The 18747-nt window shown below is 58.9% G+C and overlaps 2 protein-coding genes across 8 annotated transcripts; both read right to left on the reverse strand.

Annotated features, from left to right (window-relative positions):
* Nucleotides 1–129: 129 nt before the first annotated feature.
* MCOLN1 (mucolipin TRP cation channel 1) lies at nt 130–8707 on the reverse strand. Of its 3 annotated transcripts, XM_043590242.1 has the most exons (14): nt 8482–8707; nt 6135–6331; nt 5268–5435; nt 5014–5179; nt 4487–4595; nt 4144–4240; nt 3831–3930; nt 3496–3602; nt 3220–3369; nt 2972–3073; nt 2411–2533; nt 1937–2152; nt 335–465; nt 130–235 (listed from the first exon to the last, which is right to left on the reverse strand). In XM_043590242.1, the coding sequence occupies exons 1-14, from the start codon at nt 8510–8512 to the stop codon at nt 199–201; spliced, it is 1734 nt and encodes a 577-aa protein (XP_043446177.1). In that variant the 5' UTR covers nt 8513–8707; the 3' UTR covers nt 130–198. The 3 variants fall into 3 exon arrangements, with proteins under 3 accessions (XP_043446177.1, XP_043446176.1, XP_043446178.1); XM_043590241.1 differs by lacking the exons at nt 130–235; nt 335–465 and having other exon boundaries at nt 1224–2152; XM_043590243.1 differs by lacking the exons at nt 130–235; nt 335–465; nt 5268–5435; nt 6135–6331; nt 8482–8707 and having other exon boundaries at nt 1224–2152; nt 4487–4623; nt 5014–5159.
* A 1780-nt stretch (nt 8708–10487) lies between these two features.
* Nucleotides 10488–14513, reverse strand: ZNF358 (zinc finger protein 358). 5 transcript variants are annotated; one of them, XM_043590236.1, is made up of 3 exons: nt 14299–14513; nt 12514–12619; nt 10488–12270 (listed from the first exon to the last, which is right to left on the reverse strand). In XM_043590236.1, the coding sequence occupies exons 1-3, from the start codon at nt 14494–14496 to the stop codon at nt 10565–10567; spliced, it is 2010 nt and encodes a 669-aa protein (XP_043446171.1). In that variant the 5' UTR covers nt 14497–14513; the 3' UTR covers nt 10488–10564. The 5 variants fall into 5 exon arrangements, with proteins under 5 accessions (XP_043446171.1, XP_043446172.1, XP_043446175.1 ...); XM_043590237.1 differs by lacking the exon at nt 14299–14513 and adding an exon at nt 13421–14033; XM_043590240.1 differs by lacking the exon at nt 12514–12619 and having other exon boundaries at nt 14299–14418.
* Between the last annotated feature and the right edge of the window lie 4234 nt (nt 14514–18747).

Genomic DNA, 18747 nt, shown 5'->3' on the forward strand with positions numbered 1-18747 from the left:
CCACTAGAACCGAGAACAAGTTTATTTTCCCGTTTATTTAACACCCACCCACCCCTGTCCCACCCGTGTCCGACCCGACTGGCACAGGTCATCAGGGCACGGCAGGGAACCGGTCCTTTAAAAGCAAACCCTAAAAATAAATAAGCGTGAGTCTCCGCAGTCGGAGGGCTAATGTCCAATAGCAGCAGCGGGTCCGAATCAATTCACCAGCAGCGAATGCTCCTCCGAGGCGTCCCTGGAAGAGAAGCCGTATCAGCCGGCCAGCCAGCGGGGCAGAAGGCAGCAGTTCCCTCGGGCCCACGCCCTCTCCGCAGCCCCAATACCCAACTCGAACCTGCCGCAGCAGCAGAGGAGGCTGCAGGCCGAGCCGCTCCCTCGACGGAACTTGCCGGAGGTGGGGCTGTCCTGGCACTGCGCGATGTAGGCCTGGAGCTCGCTCTCCTCCGCGCCAGCACCTCCGGGGTGCTGCGGGGAAACGCCGGGTGGCCCCTTTGATGTCTGGCCTCCCCACCACCACCTCGCCACCGGCCAGCCAACTGGATCTCCTCCTGGTTCCTTCCACCAGCCAAGCTTCCCCGCCTCCCCCCACCCCCACCCCTTTGCACTCACTCTGTACTCACTGTCCCCTGCACCTGTCCTTCCTCATGGTGTGCTTCCCCCCGAGACCTTCCCTGGCCTCCCGAATATGTGCCCCCGCATCTCAGTCAGTTGGTGCCCTCTGCTGTGCTCCAGCACCCAGAACCACACGTAACACAATCTGGGTGCTTGACACGCAACTACTGAGTTGGGTGCACACAGCGGGATCAAGGTCTGGGCTTGTACGTCCCAAGCTGATACACACGTGTGACGTTGAGGCGCTAGAGCAAGCTCCACAGGGGCTCCTCGGGCCTGGGTGACAGAGTGTGTCTGTGGGATGGTTTATCCATGTTTGCAAGGGGGGGGGGGTGCACATCTGCTTTCAGCAGAGCCTTCACCCCCTCCCAACCTAGTAGAGGAATCAGCATCTCTTCCCCAAGTCCTTTCTGGCTACTGGGCCTTTGCTCTGGCTGTTCCTTCTCCCAGGTGCTCTCTCTCTTCAACTCTCATCTCGTCAATCCAGAAGTTTCTGAGATGATGGCAAGGTTTGCTATCTGTGCCGACCAACCTGGTCGTCACCAGCCATACTGGCTTTCGGGCACTTGACACGCAAAAGATGTGAGTGAGGAACTGAGTGTGGAATTCACTTTGATTCAAGTCAAAATTTAAGTAGTCACAGGTGGCTAAGATTAGTATTAGACAGCACATTCTAGAAACTTTCCCAGACTCACCCCAGTACCAGTCTAGACCAGGGGACCCTCTGTAGCCTTCATCCCTTTCACCAGTTGGTCACCACCCTGCCCACTGGTCCAGACTAATCTGTATACACTGCGTTTCCTAGATACCCACCCAACACAGGGTCTGGCCCACCTGCCACCCCCACATTCTACTCCCGACCCCTTTCCTCTGACCCCCGCAACCTGCAGGACCGCCACTCCCTGGACTTAAAGAGCTCCCACCCAGACCACCCTACAGAAGAATTAGGAGCGGGGCCTTCCGGAATCCCTCAGTCCTGGGTTGAGCCTGGCCGCTTAGCAGCTGACCTCAGGCAAGTCACTAAAACTCTACAGCCTGGTCTCTCGCTTGGTAAAAGCAGACTCAGGAAACCTTACCTGGCCAGAACCCCACGCGGATGAAACCAAGACTGGCGGCTGCGATCGGCACCACCACCCCAGTCACCTCTCTCTGGCTTCTCAGAGTCTCCCACCTTCTCCCCCTGGACCCTTCCCTCCTCACCCTGCCTCATGTGCCCTGAGACCCTACTAAGGGGACCTGGAGCCCCAGGTACACGGCTGCGAGTATGTGAGGGCTGGCCCCGCTGGAGGCAGGCTGGGGGGAGGGCGTGGGGGCCGGCGCTGACCTTGATGGTGTCGTAGGCACCAGTGATGAGCGCGATGAAAAGGCTCAGCACCATGTAGATGAAGAGGCTGATGAAGGAGTAGAGGTAGAGCTGGGAGAACAGCCAGACGAGGCTGCTGCGGCCCTGCTGGGCCTGCATCGCGGCGAACGTCACGAACATGTCGTCCCCGTTGATGAGCGAGAACAGGCACTCGGACACCATGGACAGCGAGCGAAACTGCCAGCAGGGCGGTGGGGTGGTGCCGTCAGAGGCAGCCACAGGCGGGGCCGGGGGCAGGGTGGGGTCACCGGGGGTCAGAGGGAATAATGGGCAGAACTCCCGGGAAGGTAGCAGGGGCCAAGGTGGGTGATTCCGTGCCCCCACATCAACAACCGATAAGCCAGGGGTCAGAGGGTTTAGGAAGTGGGCTTAGAGAGGGGAGACAGGAACCCCTGGACTGTGGATCCTGAGCAGCACGCCCCGGACAGCCCCTACCTTCACGTGGTAGGGCCCCAACACGATCCAGCCACAGAAGCAATAGCCCAAGTAGATGACAGCCACACAGCAGCAGAAACGCATGACGCTGGGCAGGGCCACCCGCAGCGTGGCAATGAGAATCTGTGGCAGGCAGATGGCGGGGGGGGGGGGGGGGGGGGGGGAGGGGGGGACACAATGAGGGTGTGGGAACCCAGGTGGGACTTGTGAATGGCGGTGAAGCGGGCAGGACCTGGCTGAAGTCACGCCAGAGCCGCCACAGAAGCCGGGAGTTGAGAAGTTGGGGTTGAGAAGGGGCAGGGTGGGGACGAGGGGGCCTGAGGCTATCCCACGACCAGACTCAGCTGGGTGCATGTAAAGCAACGGGCTCACGTGGCTGTGGTTCAGGTGTAGTGACACGGACGTCTGGGGCGGGCAGGTATGGGGAAGAGGCTCATGACAGGCCACCTAGAGAGGCCGCTGACTGCCATACGTGTATGAATTTATCTGGGGGAGGGAAGTGAGATCTGGGGAGCATATGGCTGCCGTCTAGAGGGTCCAGCCTGCACACACGCGGCTTACGTTGTACTTATGGAAGAAGGTCAGATAGCGGATGACGCCGACCCAGACGAGCAAGGTGGAGGTGCCCAGGAGGATGCTGCAGACATCGTAGCTCGCCAGGTTCTAGGGACAAGAGCAGAGTCAACCTCATCTGGCCTGGCCCTTCTGGCGGAGGTGGGGGGGGGGGGGTGCCCAGGCAGGATGGGGGTTAACGCGTATTAGGGGAGCAGCGCCTGGAAGGGGACAACAGGGCCCCAGGCAGGACCTACCTTGGCTTCGATGCCAATCTTCATGATGGTACCCGAGATAGTGAGCACATCGCTGGTGACCAGCAGGATGTACCAGCCGTTGACAAATTCCAGCCGCTCCCACAGGCTGATGACCCGTCCCCGCTGCCGCCACATGAACCCAACAAACTCCTGCAGGAGGAAGGAGGGGTGAGAGCCTGTCCAGGCAAGGGACCCGCTCTCCCCTGGCCCTTATGGCCCCAGAGCTGGGCAAGGCCGGCTTGGGCACACGTGCAGGCCACTGGAGGCAGCTCTCACGTTCTGCAGCAGAAAGCCACGGAGCAGCGAGCGGGCACACAGCAGGAAGGAGAAGGAACAGGTGAGGATCACGACCACGTCAAACAGGAGCCGGAAGCTGTTGTCTCCTGTGAGGAGATGACTTGGGTAGAGGCAGGAGTGGCTCAGGGCCTCGGGAGACTAGGGACGGGGCTAGGCCAGGCCTAGGAGGCTGCAGGACTGGTTGTGGCTCCTCAGTGGGCTCACGGGTGACCTGGGCGAGTCAGGAACTGGGTCCGTGCTGGCCTGGGACTTGGTGGGCTCCCCGGGCAGGTCAGGACCTCCGGTCCCAGCTGGTGTGGGGTTTGGGGGCTCACCGTGCCTGAAGACGCTGGGGTGCTTACACTCCTGGATGTGGGCCTGGGTCTCCAGGCTGATGGGGATACGGCCGCTGTGCGCCTTATTGTCAAAAGTGATCTGTAGCAACACGGCAAGGCAGGAGGAGCCAGATCGGACCTTGACACACCCAGGCTCCCAGATCCACACGATGGACGGTCTGTCCAGCCCCATCCCCCTTCTCACCCCCACGCTGCCCTTGGCCAAGGGCCCCAGCCCCGGAGCTCAGAAGCCCTGCAGGCAATCCCTATTACTGGCAGGCCCTACACCCTCGTCCCGGACCCTGGGGCTTACCAGGACACTGAAGGTGTAGCAGTCTGGAATTTCATTGTTGATCAGGCTCTGGAGGTTGATGGTCTTCAGCTGGAAGTGGATGGTGACGTTGATCAGCCTGGGGGGTGGTGGGGAGGCCTGGGTGAGGGGGAGGGGCTCTGCTCCTCCCGCCTGCCACCGCCCGGCCCCTACCAGTGCTCCTGCCCCAATGCTGACTCTGCAGCTTGCAGAGGAAGTGCTCGCACACGGGCATCAGCGTGGCCTTCCTCTGTCCCCGCCTGTGAGGGGGCGGCCAAGGATGCCTGGCATCCTGCCTCCCCCCACCCTCGGCCCAGCCCTGGAGGCCCCCTCCATCAGGCAGTACTTGTGGAATTTGAGCGTGAGGTTCTTGTAACTGGCGCTGCCATCCGAGAGGGAGAGATCATCACTGGGGGGCACAAGGGGTCTCTCAGGGGGGTCCACCCGGATGCAGTCTGAGGACAGGGAGTCAGGGAAGGGACACTGGGGGCGGGAGAGGCACAGGCAGGTCTCCCCAGAGTCCCCGACAGCCCCCTTCCCTCCTTCACTTCCCACTATGAGCTTAGCGGTTGTCATTTGTTCCCCCACTGTCTCCCCAGGACAGGGCCCAGTGTGTCTCATTCCGGACACAGGCCCTAGGGCCTGGCCCTCAGTGAGCCCCCAGACGTTTAGTGGATCAATGATATTAAGACACCACGCGTGCGTTTTCGGGCGGACCAAACATTCCCCCGAGGACACCCCGAGCGTCGAGTCACGATCAATCGGGACAACCCTATCTCCTAGAAGGCTGGGAGGCAGAACCGGAATGTGACTCCCAGCGGCCGCGATACCCCGCCTGCTGTGTCTGCGCCCCCCCCCCCCCCTCCTGCTCACCAGTGACAACCAGCGGATCAATGTCAAAGGTGTCGTTGGCCGGGTCCACGTGGCCGCGGTGGTAGTAGTGCTGGCAGAGGGCCAGGGCCGAGCCATTGGCCCAGGGGCCACCTCCGCCCCGCACGTAGGCATACCGGCCCAGCGACACATCGGGGAGCATCAGGTACTGCGGGCAGGGAAGGGGAGAAGCCGTCAGCCCTGCCTGCTGTCCCCTGCCTGCCCCCTCGCCTGCCGCCCCCCGGGGGGCCCCGCACCTGGTCCACGGTGTGGAAGATGGCCTGGTAGAGCTGCTCCCGCGTGTAGGCTGCGAAGGTATCATCCGCCCCATCAGAGTAGCCCAGGAGGAAGAGGTGCCGGAAGGCAATGGTGTTCTCTTCCCGGAAGGTCACTGCCAGCTGGTTGCTGAGCCCGAACAGGATGAGCTGGTGGAGGGAGCAGGCATCGACAAAACTGGGATGGGGCCTCCCCCAGGGCACGAGTGGAGGAAGGCCCACCAGAAATCCCCGGTGAGCAGCACACAGCAGGTGTTCGTACATCTCATGCCCGAGATCAACGTTCATTAAATGTTTAGCAGGTGCCGGGTTCTGTGCTGAGCCCAAATCTACAGGGTGAGTACCACCGATGGGCCCTTGTACCGAAAAGAAATCAGAAATGTGGTAATACGCCCCGAATCACAGCACCAGACCCAGAGCTCCTTAGGGCAGGGGCTCGGTCTGATTCGTCTTGGGGTCCCCAAAGCCCACCATGGGGCCTGGGGTGGCAGCAGTATCTGCTAAGCCACCGGGTCCGTTCTCTTTGAGGCACCAGGCTGCCTGGGTTCAAGTGCCAGCTCCCCATGCTTGGTTGCTCTGTGATTTTGGACAAATCCCTTCACCTCTCTGGGCCCTGGCTGCCTCATCTGTAAAAGGGTGGCAGTAAGAGTTGCCAAGACCTCCAAGGGCGTTTGTGAGCTTACCAGGAGCTGTTCCCACACAGACCTGGGAGAGCTTTGTGACTGATCACTGCCATTGTCACTGTCCTTACGTTGCTGCAGCATCAGGACTAGGCTCTGACTCCAGGACTCTCCTTCAAGAACGGCGGCGGCCACAGCTGGGTTCTGCTGGGGCCCCTGCACGACTCACCTGCACAGTGACCACCAAGATCTTCACGACTTGCAGCATCAGCTTGAAGGGCTTGCGACCCTTGGCCCGGAATTTGTCACAGGGACTCATGAAAAAATATTTGAGGCGGCGACGCAGGTCCTCCTCTTCCGGAGGGACCGGGGAAGCCCCGGCCCGGGTGCCATACCCAGGACTGGGTGTCAGGAGGCGCTCCGTCTCTGAGGGAAAGGGAGAGGGCAGTGGGGACCACCTGGGAACAGGGGAGACGGGTCCCCTGCTCCAGCCAAGAAAATAACTCCCATCGAAGAAATCCCAGAAACCGCAACGTTTTATGGATACACACAGCAATAGTGCTCAGAGGCTACCAATTCCGATTTGGGGCTCAAAAGGGCCTGAGCTGATGCGTGACCCTGTTGCTCACTGGCTGGGGCAGGGCACCCGGCCTCTGAGCCTCAGCTTCCTCCTCTGCAAAATGGGGCAGTAATCTCTCTCACCGGGAAGCTGAAGGTCTGATGCTCACAAAGCATCGACCACAGGGGCTGGTGCGTGGTAAGAGTGTCCGAATATCCCATCCTCGTTCCAGTTGTCGGTTTGTGGGGAAAGCACGAATGGCTTCCACTGGCTTCTCACAGGTCACTCAAGCCTCCAGGGCTTATATCAACTCCAGCCCCCAGGTGGGAGCGTGGAGCTCAGCTACATTCCAGATTTTTCTTTCTTTTCTTTTTTTTTTTTTTTAAAGAGAAAAAGAGCAAGCATGAGTGGGGGAGGGACAGAGGGAGACAGAGAATCTTCAAGCAGGCTCGATACTCAGTGCAACGTTCAATCCCATGATCTTCGGATCATGACCTGAGCCGAAATGAAGAGCTGGAAACTCAACTGACTGAGCCACCCAGGCACCCCTTCCCGTTCTTTTCTGGTCAAACACCCAAAGAAGGGCCCTTCTGCTCATCGCTCATGGTGACCTGGCCCACCCAGCTGACACTCTCACAAGCCACAGGCCTGAAGGAGAGATCGACAATAACAGAGCACATTTGCTCAAGACTCACTGTACCCCAGTGGGTGTCGTTATGCCATTTGTGCGTCAGTTCGTGAGCTAATATAGCCTCTTCATTAAGGGTCCCAACTTCTGGAAATCACACAGCCCTAGAAACAAATCCCAGACCTGCCACTTCCCAGTTGGGGGATCCTGGACATCTTTTAAAACCTCCGTCTCCTCATTTGAAAAGTGGAAATTAAAAAAAAAAAAAAAAAAGTCTACCCTGAGGCTGAAATTCTGGAAGGTGTTCTGAGAATGAAGACTGACAAGACAAAAGCCTCGGTTCAGCTCTAGAATCTTAGTAATTCTTCAGCAAACAGGGACTATTCTAAGCATTACTCGTTCCCTTCACTCCTGATCAGCCCAAGAGGAAAGTCCAAGGTTTCATCACCTGCTGGGGTCACAGCTGGTCACAGCAGCCCAGGACCATCCCTGACAGCCCCCCCACACACACACACACCCCTACTAGGAGAACCCTGCTTCTTTCCAGGACCTGGCTGGCTGACTGCCTGGCACAGCCACCAGGATGAATGTGGCACCGTCAGAACCTGTCGTGCAGGGAGGGCCAGCTCCTGGCTGGTCCCCTTGGAGCTGGGATGTTGTTGTGGAGTTGTTTACAAGACAGCTGGATGGGAAGCCAGAGGGCAGGCCCGCCTCCCTAGCTGGGATCACAGTTAACCCACCCCAGATCCTACCAGCAGGGACCGCTGAAAGACCAACACAAAGGGTCCTCCTCCGGCCCCACCCCCCGCATTAAGAAGCAGAGACTGAAAATACTGGAGGCTGGGCAGCCACCTCCTGAGTTCAAGGAAGCTGAGCTTCCATGGGTTTGGACTTATAAAATCGAGTTAAGTGCCAAGGTCGAGGAGGCAATCCCCCCGCCAGCTCACTGTCTGAGTTTAGAGAAGCTGAGCGTTGCCTCCTGGATTGGGGAAGGGAATCCTGGGAGTTTCACGTGAGGGTTGCAGAAGCTGGTGCCCGCTGAGAGTTCCAGCAAAGCTGAGCAAAGCAGAACGCAAACCCTGGAAACCTCCCCGGCGCGAGCTGGCGAGGCTGGCGGCCCACCCGCTGCCTGAGTTTAGGGACTCTGAGCACAACGTGGGTCCAGGAAGAGCACTCGGCAGTCCCGCCACTCCGAGGTCGGAGGAGCTGCTGCCCACCTGTGGCCCAGGTTCTAGGAGCCATCTGTCCTTATCTCCACTCCCGGGAAGCTGAGAGGTCAGCACCGGAGTTCAGGCAAGGGAAACCGGGAGCTCAGCCGCCCCAGGTCGGGGAAGCTGGCCGCCCGCCCGCCGCCCGCGTTCGGAGGCCCGCGGGGCCGCGCGCCCTCACCTGAGCCGCGCCGGCCCACGGGGGCTGCCATGCCGGGACGGGGAGCGCCGGACGCCGGCGGGCGCGGCGGGGCAGCCGGGGTCCGAGCGCCCGCCGCTGCCACTGCGGCCTCGCTCCCTCGCGGTGCAGCTTCAAACCCTCTCGCATCAGCTGACTCGAGCCGCGGTCACGTGATCGGAGCGGCGCCGCGCGCCCCCCCCCCCCCCGCCACTGGAAGCACGTGACCGGATCCCGTCCCACCCCCTGCGCCACGACAATCCCTGCGGCCGCAGCACGCATGCGTTGTCTTCGGCTGGCGACTTGCGGGGCGGAGGGCGGTCTTGGGGCCCTAACGCCGACGGTCCCTGAAGGTGCTGGGGGATGGGCTGGCTGTGAGAATGCCAAAGTAGGGCTGGTTCCGTCCTGGCTCCTTGCCACGCCTCCGTCCGGTGCCGGATTCTTGAGTTCCACGTTCAAGGCTTGACCCCTTACCCTCCCCAGAGTCCGAGGATGATCGTCCGTCCTGTCTCATGGCTGCTTCTCTGGCCTGGCAGAAACCTCATGCTTACTCGCATCTCTTTCGGCTTCCGCTCCTCTCATCTGAACTGTCGGCAAATCTATGTCATTTCCTAATTGTGTCCTAAATAGGACCACTTATCCCCACTCCTATGGCCGTCAGCCGAGAGTCCCTCAACATTCCTGGCCTGGACCACTGCAGCCACCTCCTTCCTAACCTGAGGCTCCCACTCCGGCCCCCTGCACTACACTGTCCAGGCGGCAGCCGGAAAGCATTTTGGAAGAGTAACTCCTGTTGAGTCTTCTACCACACCTGTCGACGTCTTCCCGTTGCTCAAGGATAACAAGCAAACTCCCACCTCAGTCTGCCGGGGCCCTCTGCTCTGGCCCCAATCTCCCCTAGCTCATCACTCAACAGCCCCGGGGCCTTTGCACACTCTTTGAAGCACGCTGGTTAAGAACTCAGGCTCTGGGGGCGCCTGGGTGGCGCAGTCGGTTAAGCGTCCGACTTCAGCCAGGTCACGATCTCGCGGTCCGGGAGTTCGAGCCCCGCGTCGGGCTCTGGGCTGATGGCTCAGAGCCTGGAGCCTGTTTCCGATTCTGTGTCTCCCTCTCTCTCTGCCCCTCCCCCGTTCATGCTCTGTCTCTCTCTGTCCCAAAAATAAATAAACGTTGAAAAAAAATTTAATAAATCTAGGCCCTGCCAACTGCCACTTACTTCTACATCCGCCAAAGGGTCCCTTAAACTCCACATGTCTGGTTGCTCGTTTTCAAAATGGGGATACTTAGTCATAGTTACCTGTCTGGTGAAGCTGTGGAATTAAAAGAGAAAATGCGACAGCATAAACTGCAAGGGTACAGAGCAAGGCCGGGCAACCAGCACTGACAATTAAATTAGTGGGTTATTGGGATTCTAGAATCCCTCCTCAGGAGAGCAGTCCCCCCAGTAACTGCTTTTCAAAGCTTTCTGAAATTGGCATCTGTGAGTTCTGTGAAGGCCAAGGCCGTGCTTATCTTGCTCTCTGTTGAGGCTCCAGGAAGCAACAGATTTGGGCTGAACACATAAATGAGCACCTCTTCTGTCCAGTGCTGTACCTAGAACATGGGCTGTGAAGGGCGTGGGGTAGGCTGTGCGAACACAGAACACATGGGATAGGGCTGCTGGCCAGGTCTCCTATCAGCCTCCATTATCAGCCTTCTAGACTGTCAACATGCCAGAAATTCCACCACTCAGAGAAAAGCCAGAGGGAAGGGATCCTGTTCAGACCACCCGCCAAGGAAGTCTGCCCTTGACTAGGGTGGCTAGGGTGCTCTTGGGGAGCAGAGTGGTAACTACGGTGGGCCAGTGTGAGACCTTGTGGGGGAACGGGGAAGCCTGGAGGATTAGGGGCAGGGAGCCAGGACATTGGGGTTCCAGCTATGGCTGGCACGGGCCACACCCTCCCCCATCTCCCGAGGAAAGGGCTGTGCCTTAGTGGAAAAAGAGAAACAGGCAAACCACAACACAGAGCCAGGAGGCAGTGCGAGGATTTTACTAAACTGCACGACACACAACTTCCCCAGGCCCCCGGGAGCATCGGCGTCCACTTCAGCCGTCGGGCCCCAGCAGCGCCCCTTGTTCCCGCACCCACTCAGGACTCTCGCCAGTAGGGAGGGCTGGGCTGACAGTGTCATGGGTGGGGGAGCAGGGTTCGGGATGAGACTCGGGGTTGGAGTCGGAGCTGGGGCCAGATCCGTGGTCAGGGCTGGCCACAAGGTCGGGATCTGCGTCGTGACCAGGCTTAGGGTCAGAAGCTTTGATAGAATCAGGGGTGGGGGTAGATTCGGAGCCAGAGACAGCTTTGGGGCTGGGATTAGGGAGGGAGCCCGGCTCGGAGCCAGGGTCAGAGCCAAGGCCAGAGCTGGGGCCAGGGCTGAGGCCCAGGCCGGAGCCGAGAACAGACACAGCATCAGGCCCCAGGAGGGAGACCTGCCCGGGCCGCAGCATCGAAGCAGGACTGAGGCCCAGGCCTGCGGCGGCCGCCGCGGCAGCGGCAGCCGCCGCGGCGGCGCCCTCGTGCACGCGCTTGTGCTTGGTGAGGCTGGAAGCCTGGCCGAAGGCCTTGCCGCAGAGCTGGCAGCGGTAGGGGCGCTCTCCGGAATGCACGTGCAGGTGCTGCAGCAGCGCGGAGCTCTGCCCGAAGGCCTTGGAGCAGTGGGGGCAGGCGTAGGGCCGCTCGCCCGTGTGGATGCGCAGGTGGTGCTGCAGGTTGGAGCTCTGGCCGAACGCCTTGCCGCAGTGGGGACAGCGGTACGGGCGCTCCGCCGTGTGCGTGCGCTGGTGCTGCAGCAGCGCCGAGCTCTGGCCGAAGGCTTTGCCGCACTGCGGGCACGGGTACGGCCGCTCGCCCGTGTGCGTGCGCAGGTGCTTCAGCAGCGCGGAGCCCTGCCCGAAGCCCTTGGCGCACACGGGGCACTTGTGCGGCCGCGGGCCGCCGTGCGTGCGCAGGTGCTGCGCCAGCAGCGAGCCGTGCCCGAAGGCCTTGCCGCACACGGGGCAGTGGTGCGGCTTCTCGCCGCTGTGGCTGCTGCGGTGCTTCAGCAGCGTGGAGCGCCAGCCGAAGGCCTTGCCGCAGGCGGCGCACTGGTAGGGCCGCGCGCCCGTGTGGATGCCCCGGTGCTGGGCCAGCGTGGCGCCGTGGCTGAACGACTTGCCGCAGTCGGGGCAGCGGTAGGGCTTCTCGCCGCTGTGGGTGCGGCGGTGCTGGCTCAGCCCCGAGCTGCGGCGGAAGGCTCGCCCGCAATCGGGGCAGGAGAAGGGCCGGGGAGGGCTGGCAGGAGCAGGAAGCACCGCGGGGCTGGCGGCCAGGACCTCGGGAGTGGCAGTGAGGCTAGATGAGAGGGGGTCCAGGTCTGGGGCTTCGGTGGGGCTGAGGGTGTCGCTGTTGGGGTCAAGAACCAGGGGGACAGGGCCGATGACGTCTGGATCCAGGTCGAAACTTGAGGACATGGGGTCGAGATCTTGGGGATCCGAGTCACGGGTCCCCGAGACGGAGCTCGGAGCTTCAGCATCGGGGTCCAGATCCTCAGAGACAGGCTCCAGATCTTCATAGCTGGGGTCCACATCTTCGGAGACAGTGTTGAGGTCTTCTGGGTCGGGCTCTGGGTCCAGCTCTTCGGGGTTGGGGTCCAGGTCCTCGGAGTCAGAGTCAAGCTCGTCATAAGCGGGCCTTGGGCCTTTGTGGCCTGGGTTCCTGACCAGGACCGAGCGCCGCATCCCTGGTGTGGAAATGCTGGCTGCTTCTAGGGCCGGATCTGCAGGGGTGAGGACAGAGGGTGGGTGGAGGTAGGTGCTGGAGAACAGGGGGTCTCTCTTGGAGTCTGGGCAGGGAAGTGAGAGGGGGCCGTGCCCCACAACCCATCGCTGCACACACACATGGATCCTTCTCTTGCCTCAGACTGCGGGGAGACTTGTGGCAGGCCCCAGACAGGGCAGGGAGAAGAGGGACCCTGGTGGGACATGGGGGTGGGGCGGGGCTTCCCTTCTCAGCACCACACCTGGATGGAAGTCATGGGACCCGGCACTAGAGGTCTCCAGTACCCAGTTCCAGGGCTCTGCCCCTCTCTGCATCTTGGGCTCCTCCTCCCGTGGGAAGCTTGGCTCCTGTGGAGGAGAGAGAATCCAGGCTTCCTACCCCCTTGGCTGGGGTCCCCTCACGGGAAAGAGGGATAAGTCCCTGGGTTCCTGTGCTTGCTCGTTCGTAGTACACGGCCTGAATCCCAGTTCCGTCACTGGGGAGGGCATATTTGGGGTTTCCCCTGAAACCTCGGGCTTGCCTCGTAGAGAGGAGCATTGTGAGCTCTGAAGCTTGGATGTGGGGGTGAGTGGGGGGCAAAAAGCATCTGGTACTCATCTTGGGTCACTGGGGGAGGGCAGGGGCACCTCTGGCTTGCTTGCTGGGGAAGAGACGACCTGAGTGCCAGACCTCACAGTTCCGGGGTGGGAGTAACGGTCAAGACCCTTGTGTACCTGAATGCCAAGTTCCTAAAGCTAGAGAGGGTGGGGGAAATGCTGTAGGACCCAGTGGGACGCAGGGAGACCCATGGGCCCCATAGCCAGGAGAGCAGGGACAGGTGTTGGTATACCTGTCTGCCCAACTGGATAGAAATCCTGAATTCTAACCCCTAGCGGGGGGGGGGGGGGGGGAGGCGCAAAAATAATACCTGGGGCTCCTCTTAGGTTACTGGGGGGGGGGGGGGCGGTCTTGGGTCATCTCCTAGAAAAGGGGAATTCCTGAGTAACTGACCCAATGGCTGAGATATGGCGACGGGTGTCAGGACCCTTTTATCCTCTCCTGGAGAAAAGATCCTGAATTCCATCCAGCCCCATGCCTGGTGGTTGGGAACAAGGTCTAGAAACAATAGCTGGGACCCCTTCTGGGGAGCACAGGGAGCTCAGGATTACCTGATGGGGAGGCGGTCTGGAGCTACCCACTCCATGGGTGGGGGTTGGGGAGCAAACGACAAATAGATCTGATCCTGGAGGGAGAGGGACATCCTAGCCACAACCCCACAGCTGGAAGTGGCTAAGCAAGAGGGTGGAGTTCTTAGATCACCTCCTGAACCCAGACACCACATTTGGGGGGGGGGGCGGACAATGCCTGGGTCCCCTTCTGGGTTCCTGGGGGGCAGGAGGACCTTTAGATTGCCTCCTGAGGAAGGGCCCTCCCAAATTCCCATCTCTTAGCTGGAAGGGGGGGGGGGCAGGCATTCTGAGTTCCGGGGGGGGGGGGGGGCAGGTGGACCCCTGGATGACCTCTTGCGAAGGGGCTTCCAGAACTCTGGCCCCCAAGACTGGAGAGTAGGGGGAACAATAACGGGGCTCCAGAGGGTCAGAGGGAACCCCTGGATCCCTCTCTTGAGGAAGGGCCTCCTGAACTCCCGACCTCAGGCTGGAGGGTGGGGAGAACAATACTTAGACGTCCTCCACGGTTCCTGGGATGGAGGGGGTCTGGATCGCCTCCAGGGGAAGGGGCGTCCTGAGCTCCCGACCCCACAGCTGAGGGTGCCCCCCCCCACACCTCCCGATTTCAGGCGCCCAGCTCCGGCTGGGCCCTCCCCCGGGGACGCGGCGGCCGAAAGGGCGCGCTAGGCCCGCGGGCCGCGGGGACCCCCTCCCCTCACGCCCGCGACCCCGCTCTCCCGGGCGGGGCGGGCGGCGCGCGCGAGCGGAGGTTGGGGGGGAGGCGGACAGAGGTCGCCCCGGGCCGCGCCCCGCGCCCGCCCCCGCCCCGGCCGCGACCCCGGCCCCCGCCCGCCCGGCCCGCTCGCGGGGACACTCACCCGGCGCCCCTCGCCCCTGCCCGGCCCGCCGCGCCCCCGGGGCCCGCAGGAAGCCCCCCGCCCGCCAGCCCCGCCGGCGGCCCCCTCGGCCCAGCGGCCCCGCCAGGCGCTCCCGGGGAGCGAGAGGGGCCGGCCGAGGGCCGCAGCGGGAGCTGCTGGGACTTGTAGTTCGCCCGCGCCCGCCGCGGCCGTCGCCATCGCTGCCCCCGCCCCCCGGGCCAGCCTTTGTCCCGGCCCGGCCGCCCCGGCCGCGCGACCGCGCCTTTGTCTGCGCCGCGCCCTCCCGCGCTGCCCTCGCCCCGGCCCGGCCCGGCCCCGCGTCTCAGCCTCTCGGGGTCCCTCTCTGCCCTCGCCTGCCTCGGCCCCCGTGTCTGTCTCTCGCCTGTCTCTCTTTCCATCCCTGCTCCCCTCTCCGCGCCTAGCTCTGTTCCTTTCTGTGTCTCTGTCCCTCTCCTCCTGCGTCTCTCTGTTCCAATCTCTTTGCCTCCGTTCCTGCCACTTTTTTCTGCCTCTGCCCCTCCGTCTCTCTTTCTGTCCTCCTCTGTCTCTGTCTCTGCCTCCTGCCCATGTGTCTGACTCTATCTTTGTCCAAAAGGCACCAAACCTTGTTTCCCTGGCCGACTGGCACTGCACAGAAACACAGCCAAGGCTCGGAGAAGCCCTGCAATTTACGAAGTTGTTAATCTTTGCCCAGCCCAGCGTCCCCCTTTAAGATTCTGCCAGGAAAAGGGCTGGGAACGCTGTCCCTGAGTGTATTCCTCCTACCCGGCTGATGGGTCACTCACTGCTGTCACTGGTGTGGACTCCCTGTGTCTGATGCCCACTGGAGTGATGATGATCTCTGGAGAAGCCTAGGCCAGAGCTGGGAAGGACTCTGGGCAGACTTTACCTGGAGACACAGATCCCCGGGAAGAGGGAGTGAAAAACAGCCCCGGCAGCTGGCAGCTGGGCCGTGATGTTCTTCACTGAACATAAACAACAGTCACAGAATATAAACAATGATCACACAAGGCCGCTCTGTGACCATGTCTGAACCAAGCCAGAGACAAGGACACGCTGCAACCACAAAAATGAATACACACCCTCCTCTCCCGACCAACGCAAGTGACTGCTGCTTCTTACCAACGAGAGCCCCGCGTCCATTCTTCCACTGCTAGATAAAAATCATCAAAATACCCAGGCACCAATCCGCTCCCTGCTAGCACCAACTTAGACTTGGCCTCTACCGTCTTCAGCTGTCTTTAAAACTACCCAGCACATGCCTGCATCCCATAAAATGCCCTCCTGTCCCACAACACCCTCTTATGGAGGCACCCCATGGTTCCTATTATGTGATCTTTCCCACTGGAGCAAGCTAAAAAAAAAAAAAAAATTTTTTTTTTTTTGATGACAGGTGTATTTCTGATGGTCGTTGGCCGGTTAATTTTGGCACCACCTACCCTTGAAGACAACCTCAAGTATGTCAGGCCTCCAGGAGTCTTCTCTCTCCTGTTGTGAACCTTCTAGATCTGTGCTGACCTTATGGTTTGAAACCTGCTCTCCACGTTTCTGCGGGAAAGCCCACAAGAAGATCTGAGAGGTTTGAGACTGAAATTGGATTATGTCACTGGTTTCCTCACCCCGTCGCCTCCCGGAAGATCCCATAACAAATAATACTTGTTTTTTTGTTTGTTTGTTTGTTTGTTTTATTTTTGAGACAGAGAGAGACAGAGCATGAACGGGGGAGGGGCAGAGAGAGAGGGAGACACAGAATCGGAAACAGGCTCCAGGCTCTGAGCCATCAGCCCAGAGCCCGACGCGGGGCTCGAATTCACGGACCGCGAGATCGTGACCTGAGCTGAAGTCGGACGCTCAACCAACTGAGCCACCCAGGCGCCCCAACAAATAATACTTGTAATGACAGCTGTTGTTTCTGTCTGCTAAGTACCTCAGTCAGAACCTTGCTTTCTCTTTGTGGATCCTTCCCCACTACTCCAGTCTAACACAGCCCCCCTCCCCCGCCCCAGTAATATTCGATCTAAGCTTACCAATCAGACAACTCCATCCCCTGGCCACAATAAGTAGGTCTGAGGACATGACATTGGAAGGTCTCATTCTTTCTCTGGGATCGTCAGCTGTATGTAGGACCTCATCTTACCCTCAGCCACCTTGTGCAGTTGTCTGGAAGAACAGTCTGCAGACTGAAGCCAGTCTACACCAGGATGTACAGGTGAAAGTCGGAGAGACAGTTCTGGCAATATTGGTTGAGCTCCTGGATAGAGCCATACCTGAAGCCAGACGCCCTGATCCTTTCCATTACCACGAGCCAACAAATTTCCCAGACAGTTGGGATAGTTTTGTCCCTTGAATCCCTATTCTGTCCCTTGAATCCATGATAGTCTTAACTTATTTAGAATTAGTACCTGGAAAGGGAAGGATATTGAGGGAAATGACTTCAAACGTGGGATTGGCTGAGCAACGTTGAGGTAGAGGGCCGGGGCCACCGCGTACACATACGTATTCACTTTAAAGTGAAGGGCACTCCCTAGATTTACACAGTGCACAATCTGCCCTGAGAAGAGCCTTCCTCGAGAAACGAGAAATCTGTTATGTGGAAGAAAAATAGCTTCTTAAAACCCTGCCTATTTTATCTCGGGACTCTAAACACGCGTCTCTTGAGACTGTGGTTTGAGGGTCTTTGGAGAAAAACATGGAGGATGTTGAAATACGTGAGAGCCTTCATAAGGTCTTCAGAAAGGTCTCCTTCGACAGACACAAGCTGCCTCTGTGGACTTCTTGAAGGAGAGACTAGCGTCTGCTTGATTTTGTGATTGCCAGAGCTGAATTCTCTGCCCCAAACTGGAAGAGGAAGTTAGTAACGAGGTGGGAGATAAGATTGGGACTCTCTCAGAGAACCAGGGCGCATTAGATGCCTCAGGCTACTCTCTAACACCGAACACTCCCAGTCTATAAACGTACAATTATTCTCCGTTGGGAGGAGCCTATTAGCTGACTGTCCACCCTCCGGATTGTAACCTGGAGCAAAATAGATGCTAAGGGGATGGCAGGCACAGGTCTGTTGCTAGGAAACAAGGTCCAGAAAGGTTGGTCTCCGGGCTCAAAGATCCTGGTGAGCTTTGGGGAACCAAACCACCCAGGGGTGGGCTAGTGGACCGGCCATCCAATCATAGCATTCTATCCCTCTGGGCACAGTGATTGGCTCACGGCTAGGCATGTGACTCAAATGCGCCAATCAGCGTGTCCCTTAAGTTCCACTAAGAGAAGTCGGGGGCAAGACCCCTCCCTCTTTCTTTGAGGCTTTAATCAAAAGGATTTGGGTTATAGCATCTTTTTATAGCGTCCTTGGAACCCAATGGTTCCAAGCCACCACTTGCAGGGATGCAGGACTGAGAACTGGCGAGGGAGAACAGTCCTGATAGTCACGTGAGACCTAATTCCACATTTTATTTCTAAGTTGTGAAAAACAAAATTCAACCAAAGAAATTTGAACATCTAATTGGTTTTATTAAATGACTCATGAATGGGGCAGCATCCCTTGTAAAGCGTAGGGGGGCATTATGAGGAATTGTGCAAAATAGAAGGTATTTCTAGGGAGGAGGGCAGGGAAAGAAAGTTATAAGCAAAAGAAAAAGGGTTGTCCCAGGCAAAGTCACTTTCCCTTAGGGGAAGGCAGTGGATCTTATTGGGTAGATTACCTCATTACCTTCCGTTGGGGGATGGGGAAGGCCTCTGTGACAGATGATCTTATTGGTACATATCAGAAAATTACTGATAGGGGGCGCCTGGGTGGCTCAGTCGGTTAAGCTGAGTCATGAGTCGGTCAGCTCAAGTCATGATCTCATGGTTGCTGAGTTCGAGCCCCACGTCAGGCTCTGTGCTGACAGCTCAGAGCCTAGAACCTGCTTCGGATTCTGTCTCTCTCTCCCTCTCTCTGCCCCTCCCCTGTTCACACGCTCTCTCTCAAAAATAGACATTTAAAAAATTTATAAAAAAAGAAAATTACTGATCGATAGATTAAAATTTACATTTCTGGAGGAGGTTGAAACTGCAATTAGGTCAGGTATTAAGCCCCGGTTTGGTGCTTTAGCCTGGCCCCAGTAACACTGTTTGGAGCCTGTGGCTTTCTTTTTAGCAACCTCAGTAAAATCCCTTTCTTCAACTGGAGCAAGCTGGGTTTCTGTCACTTGCAACAAAAATGACCTAAGACGTTAAAAAACTATGGGCACCTGTGCAGCTGCAACCTGGTCTAAGAATGGTACGTGCACACTTCGTGTCAACCTTGTACCCATTCTAGGAAGGAAGAATTAAGTGCCATCCCATTTTACAAATGAAGTGAGGATCAGAGCACACCATCACTTGCCCAAGGACAGACAGGCAGGTAAGTGGCCGGTCTGAATTCTGCTGCTCGGTGATGAAATGTTTTTCTTTAAAAATTAATCTGTTCTCAAA

Source organism: Prionailurus bengalensis, chromosome A2 (genome assembly GCF_016509475.1).
Source record: "Prionailurus bengalensis isolate Pbe53 chromosome A2, Fcat_Pben_1.1_paternal_pri, whole genome shotgun sequence".
Classification (NCBI taxonomy): domain Eukaryota; kingdom Metazoa; phylum Chordata; class Mammalia; order Carnivora; family Felidae; genus Prionailurus; species Prionailurus bengalensis.